Source organism: Anarhichas minor, unplaced genomic scaffold, assembly GCF_050575085.1.
Source record: "Anarhichas minor isolate MPS153535 unplaced genomic scaffold, ASM5057508v1 ptg000027l, whole genome shotgun sequence".
In the NCBI taxonomy this organism is placed as follows: Eukaryota; Metazoa; Chordata; class Actinopteri; order Perciformes; family Anarhichadidae; genus Anarhichas; species Anarhichas minor.
The window spans coordinates 19,204,669-19,220,441 of NW_027466473.1; the positions used below are offsets into that span (position 1 = coordinate 19,204,669).

The following is a 15,773-nucleotide window of genomic DNA, read 5'->3' on the forward strand; positions in this document are numbered from 1 at the left end:
CATTCTGATTAGCATGTCAATTACCATTGTTTCATATCAATGCAGGCAGAAAGAGTGATATTATATTCTCAGAATATCCTTGTGGATCAACAAAGATTTTCATTCAGTTTTGTATGCATGATCTGCTCGAGTATCAAGAATCAGTTTGGCATCAGAGATAAGACTTTGCTCTTGGTTTCTTTTTTTCTTTCTTTTGACATTACAGCCTTCTTCATATACAAAGATCTTGACTATGCTGTTCATGGTTGTGCAAATGTCAGTGGTGTTTTAGGTTTGAAGCAGTTTGCTTCACATTTACAAATCTAATTTAAGGCTACATTTCTTGGGATTAGACGGTATAAATGTCACATAAAGCAAAATGCCAGTGTGTTCTTTTTATGGCTGACCTCTATAATATGTAAACTTTAGAATAGGTTACTCCTTTATGGTGCTCACTCATGTAAATCCCTTCCATATTTTTGCATGGGTAAAAGAAGCACTGGAGCTGCTATGAACTTCATATAATTTCCACTATGATGGTTTCACGTCCCACTGACTCACACTTGCAACCAAATGCTCACAGGAGGTGTTAATTCCTGATTTACAAAAAAGGTGTGAACATTATGATCATCTTGGCAACCAGTAGGAATTCCCTTTACATATTTAGAATCAACACACTTTCAGTCCCAACTCGTCAAAACAGGCGCCTGGTCAGTGGCCCAAAGCCTCAAACTATGACACTCTTGGTACCCCTCTAGTGAAGGTTCTGGATGTGTCAGTTTCGGCTCCTGACATGCAAAGTGTCTTTTCAAAATAAACTGCAATTGTAGGTTTACTTAGGTTTTAGTTTTACTTGCGCAACAAAAGTAATTGGTAAGGTTTAGGAAAAGATTGTGGTTTGGGTTAAAATAACTATGTTTGTTATGTAAAATAATTACATTTAGTACATCAGTTACATAACAAAACTACGGTAAAATAAGTCAATGTACACTTAAACATTGGACACAAACAGCAGTCTCCTTGGAGTAACATTAGAGTTAGTTGAATGCCCGATGTGTTGGGAGTAGAAATGGGTGGTTCAAATATGAAAACTTATCTTCACCGCCAAATAAAAGAGAGAAGAAAATTGAGCTTCGACCCGAATCCCACTTATTCAGCTACGACTTTCCCATCTGCTAGATGTTACACAAATTGAGATTGAGTACAGAAGAACACACTGTAGGGGCCCCAGACTTTGAACCATCACTACCATATGGTTTGACAACAATAAGACCCTTGGGGTTCCAAAGAGCCTGTTATCTGAATGATGACATCTGATCACAGGCCTTTGAATTCACACCTGCTGTTGACAGTGTCCGTGTTACCTCTGCTCGCTATTTGATCAGATCTTCGTATGCAAATCAGGCAGGCTTGTCAACAAACAAAGCGTGCCTTACGTTGAGAGACGCAATGTAGGATACTCGTCAGAGGACGCCAAGATGTGCAAAGTGAGGGTTAGATGTCCGATAGAAACCAACGATGGTATCTATATGATACTTTTCAATAGCCTTGCTAACTACGCTAATGTTACTAACTGTGAGACAACAATCAGAGCCAGTGGAGACGCTTGCTAGCACAATGTTAGTCATTTGTCCCTCGTCTTGCACATCAAAGTGGTCCCCCAAGAGTTAATTTTTCCTTTGAGAGGAAGCGGATTTCTTTGCCATCTTAAGCTTTCCGGCAAGCGGCTTAAGGTAGCAAGAATAGGTGAATTTACGTGAACCTTTCATTTACAGCAGGCTGAGATCCATGTGAGCCAGATCACCTCCAGATGTGGTTTGTCCAGCCAATTCAGATTGTGATGCATTCTGCTACACCGTGTGGGATTTTCTTTATTGAGATAACGTGTTAATACTTGGTGTAAATGGAGTTTCACTATGAGGTGATGCGACTGGTCTCATTAAGTCTAAGAATCTGGCAACACCTCAGTAAAAGAATCTCTAAAGATTACATTTGCGCGCACACAACACACACACAGCCACTCAGATGTTGTTAGGATCTTCTTAAGATGTGACGATAGCTTCAGGATCCTTAAAAGAGAAGCTGTAGAGCCTTACAGAACTATGGAAGAGCTTTTAGCGATGAGTCTTCACACGTATCAATGCTGTCAGAATGAATCTGTGGCAGTGGTGAAGCCTGTTTGCCATGGCTGTATTTGTGCACTTGTTTCTGTATTGCAGGCATGTGTACACAGTAAATGTCCCACCGCTAATAAGTGTTGATTTTTCAGTGACAATTATTTGAAGCTGACGAGTGTTGATTGCAGAGATGTTTGCCTTCTCTGAGAACAGATGGAGCTTTGTGGTGGTTGCTCAAAACTAGATAAAAGGTTAAATTGAGTCTGGTGGGTGAGGAATCACTGGCACGTAGTGGGTTTTTACACTCCCAGAGGTCAACTACAGGGCTGAGAGGGGAAATATGACGACACTGGTATTACATCAGCAATGTTTGCTATCATTGGCAGAGATGCTGTTAGCCAAACAATACTGAGAAGTGCTTATAATTTTAAAAACATCAGGAAACGGTGTCTGAAATTGCAAAAAACATGTGAGCAAAAAATTCACACACAGCAGTAGTTTTGCTTAAATCAGTAGCAAACATTACTTGAATGTTCACCATGATGGCAGCAGTTCCACAGATGCAGGTTTAAACCACCCAGCTCAAGTGTCCTCAGTTCCACGGGTGCTGTCTGTAACAGACCCTGACCTCTGACCTCCCCCGGAGAGGCCGGGGATTCGGGTATCACGTTGATATAAAAGGACAAGGGGAATCATTTGAGCAGCTTGTCATTTTCCATCAGCCCGACTGGTGCTGATGTGCCTCGACTCCGCTACAAGCAGGGGTGCAGTGGAGGGCAAAACCACGAAAAAAAGTCAGTTTGAGCAAATGCTTTAAAAGATTTTAACACCTTCATCAGGATTGTTACAGACAACAGCATGACTGACTGCTTTACTGATAATTGATTTTTTTTTGGGGAGGGTTGTGATGATCACCAACTGGAGGTCACAGTTTGTCCTTCTTTTCATTCCCTGCCTTTAAATCAACCAAATCAATCTGCCTGCTCGTGAAATGAAAACCATGAATCCATCACCTTTATTTCCACCCACGACTGTTCAATTGTTAAATTGAAACATGCAGATATATATAAAAAAAACAGTGAAAGAGTGGAGCTGTAAGGCCCCTGGGACCGTGGCAGAGGTTTATTGCAGCGGGGTCTGCGAGACTGTTAACAGCGGTCAATGAATACAGGCAGCCGGCATAGGGAATACACTCACTCACACACACACACACACACACACACACTTTGCTGCTCTGATCTGCTGCAGTGGCGGAGTGCACCGGGATACACACTGTAGCCTGCAGATACAAAGCGCATTTGGTGTGTGCGTGTGTATGTGTGTGTGTGTGTGTGTGTTAAACATGCACAGCATCAACAGAAGAGAGCACCTGGTCTGCCTGCACGTGATATTTTAGAGAAGAAAAATAAAAGACTGCGGAAGGAAATCAACAATTTCCACTTTGAGTATAGTGCCGGCGTGTTAAATGGCAGGTCAGCGGCAGCAGACAGGACGTCCACACATTCATTCACATGATTCATTTTCTGGTCGGAATTTACATTTAAGGCTCTCACACTCACCGATCTGAACGCTGCTCGGGAAAGCACCCATTGTCAGTCCCCAAAAGCCAGAGAATATCAACAGGAACCAGTCGCGAGAAGAAATCCTCATTTTGTTTCGGTTATAAACTGATGAGAGACATCGAGCAGGTTTCATTAACACCCCCGGGGCAAAAGCAACATCACGGGGTCAAAAAAAAAAACAGAGATAAAAAAATATATCAAATGCCCGTTAAATATCCATGTCTGTCTTTGGATGTTATTTTCCTGGATATCCCCCCGCAGTTCCGCTCGTTTGTGCCGTCAAACTGCGTCCGTCCGTCCGGCGCTGGAGATTTTGCGCACAACACCACCAAGATGAGGTGGAGAGGGGTGTGGGGGGGGGGGGGGGGGGAGCATCAGCCAGCGGCGGCCAGTGCGTCTGGATGCGGCTCAACTCACATCACAGCGATAACACACATGCGCCTTTTACCCGACCGGGGCAGGCAGGCAGGAGGGGCGTCAGTCAGTCCGCTCAGCACCGAGCTGCGGAGAAGTCCCCGCACCTCGTTTATCCCCAAAACTTCCAGAGCTGCTGATGCGAAAATACACAGTGAATGTCTGCGAGGAGCACTGCGTGGTTCACATGGGATGGTTTTACTGTGTGACACATTATTACAGACAGCTCTTTTAGCGCAAGGAAATACTTGTTCCTAGCTCGAACCTCTTCATGCCAAACCATTCTGCATGGAACCTTTAAAGGTGCCATTTAAAATGCATTAAGTGCCCGAATTAATAGGATTAAATAAAACCCATAAGGATTGTTGTCTATGAAATTTCTTTTGCAGGATTAAAATGACTTCACATGGGATTATTTCAACATATTCTCATTTCAACTCGTTGCATACTGGCATCACTTTCTAACGCACTGAGCAGCCCAGAGCATGGTTGCAGTAAACACTCAAAGTTCAGAATAAAAACAAAATACTTACTTAGGTTTAGGCAACCAAACGACTGAGTTAGGTTTAGGAAAACCTCTTGGTTGGGCTTTAAAATAAAAAGCAAACAATATATCATTAGCCCACACAATCACTGTCTCAACACTAGTATCCTGGCAGTAAGTTCTTGGTTTGTTTGACCCACTCAGCTTGTGAGTTTTTTCAGTTTACGTCATCACGCTCCAGTAGCATTTTCTCTGAGCATCTGACAATGATGCCACCGGGTTTTACATGGAAGTTACTTGAAAGCCCAGTGATCTGATTCAGATGATAAGGGTGCCTTGTGAGTCGTATCAGACGCTGCGGGGCAGGACAAAGGGGCATGTTTGACGCTTTTTTGGATCACAGCAACATTAAATGGTCACAGCAGCTTCATGTTTCAAAGTTTCTGCAAGAAAATTGGTATTAACAGCAACAAAACTGTCAAATGAATAAAAGGAATGAATGTGTCTTTGGCTGCAGTTCCTCTAGTGGCCACTAGATGCTGAGACCAAGAAAACTTTACCCTAAATCAGTGATACCCAACCACTAGTACTTAGACTTCACACTTTTTCAAGTCTCTCTTAAAACAAGACTCGGATGTACATTGAAATAGCTTTGGCCTCTCCCTGATGCATGATGGGGGACAACATCTACAAAGAACTATGAAGAAAGAGAATTATTAGGTACATCTGGCAAAAACTAATGCAGTCTGACACAACATTCCTGAAATAAATCCAACACCTTCATGAAGGTTACAGTGTTCTGCTTTTGTAGAAACTGTTGAGTTATACTGACAGATATCTCTATTATATTTTGTCCATCCCATTTATATCAATGAAAGTAGGCTGAATATCAGAAACACCTCCCTGTGTCAGAAATAACATATCTTTGTATACTGTGATTAGTATGACACTAGAGCCAGGACTTGGTTAGCATAGCTTAGCATAAAGACTGCAAATCAATTTGGAAGTCATGTCAGTAAATTGTAAACTTGTATTGCAACTTGCAGTCTTACCCTTACGGGTTCAGTATTTTGCCCAAGGACACATAACCATGGACTGGATGAGCCGGGGATCGTACCGCCGATCTTCGATAACTGAAGAACGACTCTGATGCAATATTCACAGGAAATAATGCTTAAACTTCTTCCAAATCTGAAACTTCCTGCAGCTATTGTGTTCTCTTTTGGGGTTTACTGTACAGTTTATCAGTTGACCTGTTCTGTTATTGTTATGCATTGAATATAATATGAAATATCCATAAAATATGTCACTTAGTCAGGGGTCGTCAGTTTACTCAATGATAGAAAAAGGTTGAGAACCACTGCTCGAAGAGAAGTTAAAATCAGTAATGAGACCTTAGGGAAGTGTAGGCTACAGTCTCCTTGGGGTGATGCAGTTAAAGAAGGAGGGACTGCAGTAACTGCAGGAGGGAGTGAAGCTGCAGTCCGCTCAAGTTTGGTTGATTTGTATGTAGCCTCAGGTAGACCTGCTTGAAAATGAGCAATATGTGTGAGACACTGTTGGAAGCAATGCAGGAAGTTGATTCAGTTTTGTCGATGAGAGAAAGACTGGGTGCCATCACTAAACCGTCATGCGGAAAATCCGAAAAACTCAACTTCTGTTAAAAGGAGGATGAGCACACAAAAACTACATTACATTACATTACATTACAGTCATTTAGCAGACGCTTTTATCCAAAGCGACTTACAATAAGTGTATTCAACATCGGTTTTCGAGAGAACAACTAGTCACCAGAAGTAATAAGTGCATGTCCTTTCCTCAAACAAGCATCTGAGAGCATAAACCAGAGCCAACGTACAGTGCAGAAACAAACGAATGCAATAAGTGCCACAAACTAATATAAAAACAATAAGTGCAATAAGCTAGTATGAATACAATAGATGCTAAGTAAGTGCTAAGCGGAAGGGTAGGCCTTCTTGAAGAGGTGAGTTTTCAGCCTGCACCGAAAGATGGGCAGCGACTCTGCCGTCCTGACGTCAGTGGGGAGTTCATTCCACCACTGTGGGGCCAGGACAGAAAACAGCCGCGACCGGGTCGATCGGCCGCAGGGACCTCTGAGCGACGGGGCAACCAGTCGCCCCGAGGTAGCAGAGCGAAGTGGTCGGGCCGGGGTGTAGGGCTTGACCATGGCCTGGAGATAGGAAGGAGCTGTTCCTTTCACTGCCCTGTAGGCTAGCACCAGAGTCTTAAACTGGATGCGGGCTCTTACAGGTAGCCAGTGTAGAGAACGGCGAAGGCAAGTTGTGTGGGAGAACTTGGGGCGATTGAACACCAAGCGAGCTGCAGCTTTCTGGACAAGCTCCAGAGGTCTGATGGCCGACGCCGGGGCTCCGGCAAGTAGTGAGTTGCAGTAGTCCAGGCGGGAGATGACAAGAGCCTGGATTAGCACCTGCGCCGTCTCATCAGTGAGGAAGGGGCGAATCGTCCTGATGTTGTAGAGCAGGAATCTGCAGGAGCGTGTAACCGATGCAATGTTTGCTGAGAACGACAGTTGGTCGTCCAGGGTCACACCCAGGTTTCTCGCAGTCCGAGTTGGCGTCACCGCGGTATCATCAATGGTGATGGACAGGTCTCGGTGCGGGCAACCCTTCCCCGGGAGGAACAGTAGCTCGGTTTTGTCCAGGTTGAGCTTGAGGTGGTGTGTCGTCATCCACTTCAAGATGTCAGCCAAGCACGCAGCGATGCGTGCCTACCAGGGGGAAATGACAAGACCAGCTGGGTGTCATCGGCATAACAATGGTAGGAGAAGTCATGCGAGCGAATAACAGAACCCAGAGATGTTGTGTCGAGCGAGAAGAGAAGGGGGCCCAGGACTGAGCCTTGTGGAACCCCCGTAGTCAGCATGCGTGGTTCCGACACAGAGCCCCTCCATGACACCTGGTAGGATCGACCTGTCAGGTAGGATGCAAACAGGGAGAGTGCAGAGCCTGAAACGCCCATCCCCTCGAGGGTGGATAGGAGGATCTGGTGGTTAACAGTGTCAAACGCCGCAGACAGGTCCAGGAGAATCAGGACGGAGGAGAGAGAGGTAGATCTCGCTGCGTGAACTAAAATTCAGCCTGTGACTCTTTCAAGCCAAGCTGCCATCCCTAATAATATCAATGGACGCTTAAACTCAGAATCCTAAATCTAATTTAAAGACCATCGCCACAGAAAATCATATTGACATTTATGAGATTTTATAATGTAATTCAGAAATTCCAACTCCTCTGATCTCTGTGGGTTAAAACTCTACAGCAGGTTGCACTTATAGACAAAGATCCTATCAAACTCAAACAAGTTTGACCAACAGAGATCCTCCCGCCTGTACCATTCAAAGATGAGGACCATGTGAGCGGTCTGGAACATACATTTTGAGCTGAAATAATTTTTTGCACATAAAGTTCGCAAGGTCAAGAACAATCTCCCATGCCTTTTTTTTCTGTATATCCTATTACATTTGCAACTGCAAAGGTCTGATTTCCTCACTTTGATCAATACAGATTCATTTTATTTACACCCTTGGAGAAAATGCTGCTGATGTTTCGAGAGGCTGATATGATTCCAGTGAAACCACTCAGCAGTCTGTCAATACTTTATCACAAAACCATCATGAATGTATATAGGAGCATAATACTCCTAAATGATCACCACACACTGTTCATTTTCTTTAAGCGTTGCTGCTATGGAGCAGAAAGTGGTCTCTCACTGTGCAACAAATCTGCAAAAAGCAATAGTCCTCCACGGACTGTTAGGCTGATTACGTGCTCCCTAATTGCAGTTTTTGGAATTTCTGTCTGTTCTCTTTTTGAAAATATTTACTTTGGTCGCACTTGAGGATGATGAGGAAAAGAGCACAAGATTGTTTGTCTCCTGGTTTGAGGTTGTTTACAATAAAATGTAATAGAATGTTCATTCAGTTTGTCTCCAGTCAGAAAACCCATTAAACAAGACATTTGTCAGTTCAACCACTCTAAATCTCGGCTCCAAGGTGTGACAATTAGGAACTGTATTTATGTTGCTATATTAAAACAACTGCAACTGATTTTCCCTTCAGCCCTCAAGTCAACACAAACAAGCACATTGTGAGGGTTTTTAATGGTTACCACTGTGCTTTATTGGGTAGACTTAGTGTGTGAACAACAGCTCAACAGGACCTCACAGTGAACATGGTGGTGGAGCTGACCATGGTGCTGAATACTTCTGACTGTGTTACTATGGCTGACTCAAAAAACAGCAACAGCTAACTGGACATCCTCTGATTTGCTTAATTTAAAGACACAACATGTTTTAAAGTCAGGACACAGTACCAGCCTGGCTCAGTCCAAAGTTTAACAAAAAAAAACAGCGGCCGGTATCTCATGTGTTTGATCCATACAATAACAGTAATATAAAGACTCCAATTTGTAGTTTTATGAATCCTCCCAGCCCTTTTGTGCAGCATGGCCATCAAACCTGGCAACCTCACTGTGGCAACGAGATCATAGACTGTATAAACTATGAGCGTAGTCTCTGTGACGTCATCCATAGGTTTCTAAGAAAACTTTTGTAGAGATTCTGGTAGAAAATACAGTGTTTTTCCATAATCCTTATATTATGTCTTTTATTCCACAAAATTAATCCTAAAAATGCCGATAATGGGCTTAACATGTCTGAAAACAAGCTATCAGAGGCCAGCGAGGCATTGCAAGATGAGAAAGCAGAAACCCATGCCTGGGATATCAAGGGCGACAGCTGAGGGCAAGTAGGGACCACTTTTGTGTCATTTGGAAGCTTGTGCGAGCTCTTTGGAAGAGGCCGAAATCTCCCCACCTCGTCAATTTGGAGTCGATCAATGGAGATTTGGAAGAGATGCACAGGGGAGAATGTACATTTACTCAAGTACAGTAGGGGAGACCCGGTATGAAAGGAACACTTTTCAGCCTCATTTCAAAAGATACCATTACAGACAAATACTATTTTTAGTTGTGACCAACAACTCACACGAGTGTCACTTTTGACCGTGTCAGTCGGGATAAAAGACACAGGTGGGTAAAAAGTAGCTCAATGGTATAAAGTAGTTGTTTTTATCAAAATGTTCTACAGTGTTCTTGTTAATATGTAATTGCAAACATATTGTGGTCTTTACTTTCTTATTATATTCACTGTCACAGTAGTGACAGATCCAGCCTGGTGCTCTGCGTCCTCAGTATAAACCTCATGGGACCAGTGCAGACAAAGGAGACACTGCCTCCACACTTCCCCAGGCATATTCTGTCGGTGAAATATGACATGCACATTTGAATAAATCACCATTACTGTAGAGGGACTAAAGACATCTGTTACTCTCGTCTCGACAATGACTCCTGAAAGGGAAACCTGACTCGCTGCCACACTGAAAAACTTTGCAATGGCAAACCTCAGGATGTGTTAAAGTAGTAATCTGTCAAATGATCATGACGATGCCACATGAAACAATAAACACAACTCGGCATTCAAAAAGAACAACCGCTTGAGTGAATTTAGTTTCCGTGATCTAAAACAATTTTCGGGGTAAAACACAGCGACAGTGTGACAAATCCACATGAATGTTGTGTTGCGTGCTGTTAGTGTTAACATAGTTAAGCATGTCAGACTCGTAGGGGCTTCACTGCGTTATTTTCATCTTATGCTAATTTCTTACCGGCTCTCCCCTACTTAAGTAAAGTATAATATATTAATTTTTTTCTACCACATTTCACAGGGAAATATCTAATGCAAGTATGCAAAGAGTAGTCAATTTGATCAGGAGCCCACGTTCAGCTGTAGCGTTAGCATCCTTCTGCTGCTTTACAGCCGACAGTGACCCTCCCTCCTCTGTCACAGCACCTGCTGTGCTGCCTTCTCCCGTTTCATTCGTTAGCTGAAGTTCCAGCTGTTATTTATTTTGTCATTGCTCCCCAAGGATGTGCCATTGTGTGTGAATGGGTGCGAATGATTGGTTAGTATGCTATATTTCAAATATTTTTTACCACTTTACCTTGCCATCAGACAGCCTTTTTCCTAATTGAACTGAAGCCTTTATACTGCTCTCTTCTTCAAAAACTGTCAATTTACCTTGCAGAACAGGGGAGTTGCTGGTCTACCGCTGCCACGATCGGTTAGTTTCTTTGCGTGTATGTGTTTCTCCGAACCAACACTACGTCCACAGCAGTACATTGCTTATCTTCCGTGCCAACTAATTTGCTCCTGTCTGCTTCTCCAAGTTGCGAGCGTGCCAACCACCGCCTAAGTTACTGTAGGTAACACACAGTGACTATGGATGAGGGTATATATGTACAGTATGTAGCAATGTCATCATGCAAAACTCTGTTAGGTCACGTGGGAAAACGCTTTTAAAAACATACGTAGTTCAACCAAAATGTTAATGTTTGGATTTGAATACGAAAAGAACACCATTGGGAAGCTAAGTAAATTAAGTAAATGTACTCCTCTACTTTCCACCACCTGTCTGTTATATAGGAAGTAGTGACTGAGTGAATGAGGAAGAGACAGTTTTCTTTGCACATTCAAGTTTTAAAGTCCGGTCCATCTTTGCGAGCTGCACTACAGTTCATTTCCAGCTATATTAAGGTCTGTATCCAAACAGACAGGACTCTGTTCATACACTGAGCAGGCTGACTGGGTAATGGCTCTAAATGGCACAGTATGTTAAAACTAGACTTCAGGAAGAGCTTTTCTTACACTGCTGCTATACTCTCTCCCGCACTCTGCTCCCAGTGGATTAGAGTCTGACCGACTTTATGAATGAGGTGTGTGTGTGTGTGTGTGTGATGGATCTCTGCCATAACTCTGGAGTTGAACAGATGGGAAGCCTCCAGTAGGTCTTTCCTGCTCACACCAGGGGTGATGAAGAGTGTTGTTCAACCGCTGCTGGGGAATCCCACACACACACACACACACACACACACACACACACACACACACACACACACACAGTGTCGTTCTCTACGTGTACGTGTGTGTGCTTCCTTAAATGTGTGTGTGTTTGTAAAAAAGAGACAAAAATCAAGCTTGCAGCTCAACAGGGTTCATCCAGCCTCCTTCATGTACCCTTGAGAATTCAATTTCCAGCTTTTGACACCCAGTCTTTCAAAACTGGTCGGAAAAGTATAAAAAAAAATCATTTCCAGGACTGCAGAGTAGGAAAGAAAGGAAAAAGACATGGCAAGAGAAAAGGTTTGTAAAGATAAAACGAGGTCTCTCTTCTCTATTGTGAAGTTTCCTTTCAACAAAACCATCTGTCAAGCCCGTGATGCGTCTGGATGGAACTTCAGACACTTAAAGCGTTTAGTTGAACCATGTGCAACAACGTGCAGTACAACATCCTCAGTAAGAAAAAGTGAAAAGTGGATATTATCAAAATGTTTCATTTGTTATCAAGCAGTAGCTGTAATCAGACCATAGACTGTATATAAGAAGAGGATGTAGTCACTGTGACGTCACCCATTGGTTTGTGGACGACAGTTTTGAAGCCTTGTGTTCGGCATTTCGGCCGTCCCCATCTTGTTTTTGTTTTTTTCACCAGAAGTGATCATATTTGGTCGAGAGGGTGAAGCTGGGGAAGAGCAAGTTACCAGCAAACGCTAGCTCTTGGGATGCTCATTTTACCTTGGATGCTAATGAACAGCTGGCCTTTTAAAGTGTCTTTAATTACAAATAACACTGAACCACGCCATGGCAACAACATGTCAATCACAAGGTCGCCACGCCTTAAAGCAAGCCCTGTTTTCTTGTCTAATTTACTCTAAATGGAACCATAATGTACTGAATGATCATCACTTTGTATTGAGGAAGACTTGAAAATAGCAATCGAGACCGTTAACCGCAAACAACTGTTCACAATGTTTACTGATGTAATAAATCAGTTTAAGAGTTTTCTCATAGACTTTGCTACAATCGATGATTCTCATGAATATGAGAAAGATAATCTTAAATTCATGAAGTCCTACACAAACTAGCTGACTGTATAGCAGCAGCATAATATCTGCAGAATTCAATTTCCACTGGAACCTTCATTAAAAATGTATCCATTCCACGACTTTGATTGCTTTGATTGTGTCTCTTGGGATAAATTAGAAGAAGTGCATTTCTTACTGATTATCAAGTTATTTTTCTGGCATCTCCTCACACAAACGCAGTGCCAATACTCTGTTTTGTTTCATCCCCACTGTCAGAGTTGAGAGTGATTCATATATATTTGTCATTTGTTTGTTTTACTGACCTTTTCTTCTAATTGTTCCAGTGTGATTCAAAATGGTAAAACAACAAAGCATTTAGAAAGTAATTGTGGTTGCTGTAAGATGGCTTCAGAGTGTTAATTAGTGTAGAGGTTTAGTATTGTCAGAGAGGTATCTCAAGGAGGCATACATCAGAGTATGTTATTACATATTAATCAAACATCTCAGAATCCCTCCAAGGAGTCACGCTGAAAGTTAATGCATGTTTAGTTATGATGACGAACTTTTTAAGACGGTTGCAGAAAATACAACGCAGTGGCTTTACAAAATGTCGGCATTGTACATTTCTGCAAACAACAGGATACGTTGAATGTCAACGTTTTCAAAAATACGGTTCATATCAGCCTCTTACGCTGGCAACGCACAATGCCACGTGGTTTATGTTGTCAAACAATTGGTTTGGGGCAGGTAACACGACAACCACATAACTTTCAATAACAGGTGCTAAATATGCAACGTCACTTACTCTGACCAAATGCCAAGAAAAACCTCCTGGTGACAAGGCTGGAAAAATGCACCATTTTACTCCAGGCTTTATGTGTATCGGAAAATAATATAGGTATGTCAATTATCTAGGTTACATTAGCAAATATATGGTGACAAAATTAGTAAATAGCTTAAATCTCATAATGATATAAGTATAATATCAAAAAAAACAAGCCCTCCGGATCAAACGTCAAAATACGTCGTCTGTCCAAGCTCTCTTGGAATCACAACTGAAAATGTAAATCTGTTTTACAAAAGGATAACCTTAAGGTTTGGTAAGGTTTAGGTCTTTTGTACCTAAACCTTAAAGTTAGGGACAAATTGTGGTTTGGGCTGAAATGACTTAGGTTAGAATAATAAACACTTAAATCAGGGATGGGGACAGTTGTGGTTATGCTCTAACCTCAACCTTCCCCTAACCTCAATGTTTTCATGTGACAAAACAGGAAGAAAATACTGTGCACATGTTCTTCATATAATCATGTTTCTGTGACATATAATCTAATTTGTGGTGAAGACACATAATTTGTGCCCCAGAGTTCTGGCTCGTATCATATCATCGTTGCATTGTTATATCATGTAGGGAATAAAGAGACATGGGCGAAGACGAAGAAAAAAAATCTAATATAATTCACCTTGCCCCCCTGTTTTATGTAATAATAAATATTGCAGACTGAGGCACGCACAATCTGACACAATCGTAACCCTGGGCGAGTCATCCAGATTACAAAATGGTGGCGGTTTAATCTTAACTAACAGAGACACCATAGCTGCATGAGGCCCCATCCAAATTGCCAATTGTCTTACTTTGTATATAGAGTGGGATGCATGTGACTAGTCATGCAAGATATTACTCATGCAAACTGAAACAGATCTGATCTCGACCAATGATTCTGTAGCGTCACCAATCGCTCTAAATGGGGTCCTGTGGGCATTACATGGTGTATGAAGGACGCTTACGTAAGCACACCTCCACTGGTGACAGCTTTACCTCCAGAGTAAAGGGTGGGGGTGGGGGGGCAAAGAGCAGAACAGGGTGGGGGCAATTAATTTGTATCTCCTCCATATAAATAACCCACGACTGGATCAAATGTCAAATTAAATGGCTGAGGTCTGGAGAAGGCGCATTATTGATTCCCACAGCCAGTCGGTAAATGGGGGAAAGAGTTGAGGACGGAGGGTGATTTGACTGCGCAAGACCAAAACAATAAGCAGCCCCAGCACCAGAGCAAGCAAGCCAGAGGGAGGGGGGGCTGTGTGTGTGTGTGGGGGGGGGGGGGGGGGGGGGAATAGAAAGCGACAAGGAAAGACAGTGAGGATACGAAGCCCTGCAACAACCCCTGAGAAAAGGTCTGAGTCACAGGATGCTTCAAGAGGGAACAGCGGTTTCTACTTCCGTGTCAGAGCCGACAGACGGTCAACTCCGGCCAGTGTCTCCTCTCTTTATCTGGTCTACCCTGCAGATTCACAAATACATATCTGTGTCAGGTGCAACAAGTCCTCCAGGTGATCGACCTTCAGCTGGGAAAATATTACGACAAATACAGTTTTCAGGTTATGAATACAAGCTGCGATGCGAGCGAGATGACTCCGATGAGTCACATGTATCCTTAATTAACCTCGATTCTGGGGTCACCAAGGGCAAAATTGTGCATTCATCTCACATGAATCCACTTGAATGGTCTTCATCACAAAAACACTTTTGTGAATGCAGGGAAGCCTTCAAGGCAAGTTAATGTTATTTGTGTATCTACATTTAAAAAATAAAAAAACAAGCCTTTTAATTGGTGTCTTTAGTGGATGCTGAGCCTGTGGTGGTTCACAAATATACCCTTTTATGTGCTGTCGGGCATGCTAGTTTGTCATCGCAGCTCTAATACACTATACATTTTTGGTTTGTGTGTCATAGTATATTGGTGTATTAGTGCTTCCCAACCGCCGGTACGCGTACTCAAGAGGGTCCTTCTGCAGCCAAGTGGAAGGACTCTGGAGCAGGAAATTAATTAATAATTCATTTTTTAATCCAAATATTTGTGTTTTTGAGGAAAATAAGGAATCTAATCAGGATTTGAGCTACGGTGAGGCTGATCTTTAGTATATGTATTGCTACAATAACCTGTAATCTTCCAGCTATGACTGTAATGAAGACTTGATAGCTTGGACTGTAGTTGTTTGGGAGTATGTGACCACAGTGCTGCAGCAGCAAGAATGCAGGGATGCTCGGGTGTTATAGGCTGTATTAATAACAACAGGCGGGTGTTTGTGGTTATGGCAGCTAACAACATGTTACATCCGATTTAGTTCCTCTCTCAGACACTTTTACCGCAAACTACCACGAAACCTGCCAGCCAGCACATACAAGTGTTTGTAGAGAAAACCAATAACAAGATAAAGGATGTTTATTGTCATCGTAAAAAGATACATTCAGTTGGCG

At 42.6% G+C, this 15,773-nt stretch overlaps 1 protein-coding gene across 10 annotated transcripts in view; it reads right to left on the reverse strand.

Moving 5' to 3' along the window:
- Positions 1 to 3,951, reverse strand: part of LOC142960538 (glutamate receptor 4) — a 96,781-nt gene extending 92,830 nt beyond the window's left edge. For all 10 annotated transcript variants that reach the window (XM_076102414.1, XM_076102411.1, XM_076102413.1 and 7 more), the window contains exon 1: positions 3,656 to 3,951. In XM_076102414.1, the coding sequence (XP_075958529.1) occupies positions 3,656 to 3,791 (136 nt within the window). In that variant the 5' untranslated portion in view covers positions 3,792 to 3,951. The remainder of the gene's footprint in view (positions 1 to 3,655) is intronic.
- Positions 3,952 to 15,773: the final 11,822 nt, after the last annotated feature.